The 1,165-nt window shown below is 39.7% G+C and overlaps 1 protein-coding gene across 1 annotated transcript; it reads left to right on the top strand.

Annotated features, from left to right (window-relative positions):
- Window positions 1–358: 358 nt before the first annotated feature.
- On the top strand, window positions 359–1,144 carry LOC109337438 (the record flags this gene model as incomplete). Its single annotated transcript, XM_019574416.1, has 1 exon — window positions 359–1,144. A coding segment is annotated over exon 1 (786 nt), but the record flags the coding sequence as incomplete, so codon positions are not given.
- Between the last annotated feature and the right edge of the window lie 21 nt (window positions 1,145–1,165).

Below are 1,165 nucleotides of genomic sequence, written 5' to 3'. Positions count from 1 at the left end.
AATCAATGTATTTACATGCACATCATCCAATTACAACACTTAGAAAATTACAAGAAAATAAAGAATCCTATTCTACGGTTTGACTCCCTTCCAACCGACAAAGAAAACCTTTCTTTTGGCGTAGCCCCAGCCAAGAATCTTTGTTCTTTCCTTTTCTAAAACTCTAAGCAATTATGAAGATACACTCAATCTCATAGGTGATAAGAAACCACGAGATTCCCTTGTTACAACAATTACACAACAAAATAGAAGAGTAAAATTTGGAGCGATTTGTCCAGGATCAGGGAATGTTTGTTTCTACTGTAAAGAATTGGGACACATCAGGAGGTTTTGTCCGAAGTTGAAGCAGAGTGTGAATATGGTGAGAGCTGGGAGACCTAGGGCAACAGGAAGAGTTTTTACAATGAGTGGTTCTGAGGCTGCAGATGCTGATGATTTGATTCAAGGTACATGTCTTGTGAATGACGTCCCCTTATTTGTGCTATTTGATTCGGGTGCGACACACTCTTTCATATCTTTTGATTGTGTGAAACAACTAGGGTTACAAGTAGATTCCCTACCCTTTGACTTGATTGTATCTACCCCTACCAATGCACCAGTTACAGTTTCCACTTTATGTTCAAAGTGCCCTGTTGTTGTAAACAATAGGACCTTCTTGATAGACTTGATATGCTTACCATTATCCCAAATAGATGTGATTCTTGGGATGGACTGGTTATCTGCTAACAAAGTACTTCTGAATTGTTTTGATAAAACTATAGTATTTGGTGAACCTAGTGAGACCTCTAACACTCCTAGTTGCCAGAGATCCATGTCAGCCAATGAAGTTAACACTTCTCTAAAGGAGGGATCACTTGCTTATATTCTTCTAGCTTCGTTGGGAGTAGAGAAGAAGTCAGAGATCAAGGATGTGCCAGTAGTATGTGAGTTCCCGGATGTGTTTCCTGATGAAATTCCTAATTTACCACCAGTGAGAGAAGTTGAGTTCTCAATTGATTTAGTACCAGGAACTGGAGCTATCTCAATAGCTCCTTATAGGATGGCACCATTAGAATTGGCTGATGTAATAGGGCAACTAGAAGATTTATTGACCAAAAAGTTCATTCGGCCAAGTGTTTCACCATGGGGTGCTCCAGTGTTGTTGGTTAAGAAGAAGGATGGCACT

Source organism: Lupinus angustifolius, unplaced genomic scaffold (genome assembly GCF_001865875.1).
Source record: "Lupinus angustifolius cultivar Tanjil unplaced genomic scaffold, LupAngTanjil_v1.0 Scaffold_6_70, whole genome shotgun sequence".
NCBI classification, from domain to species: Eukaryota; Viridiplantae; Streptophyta; class Magnoliopsida; order Fabales; family Fabaceae; genus Lupinus; species Lupinus angustifolius.
This window is presented reverse-complemented; position numbering and strand designations above follow the sequence as displayed.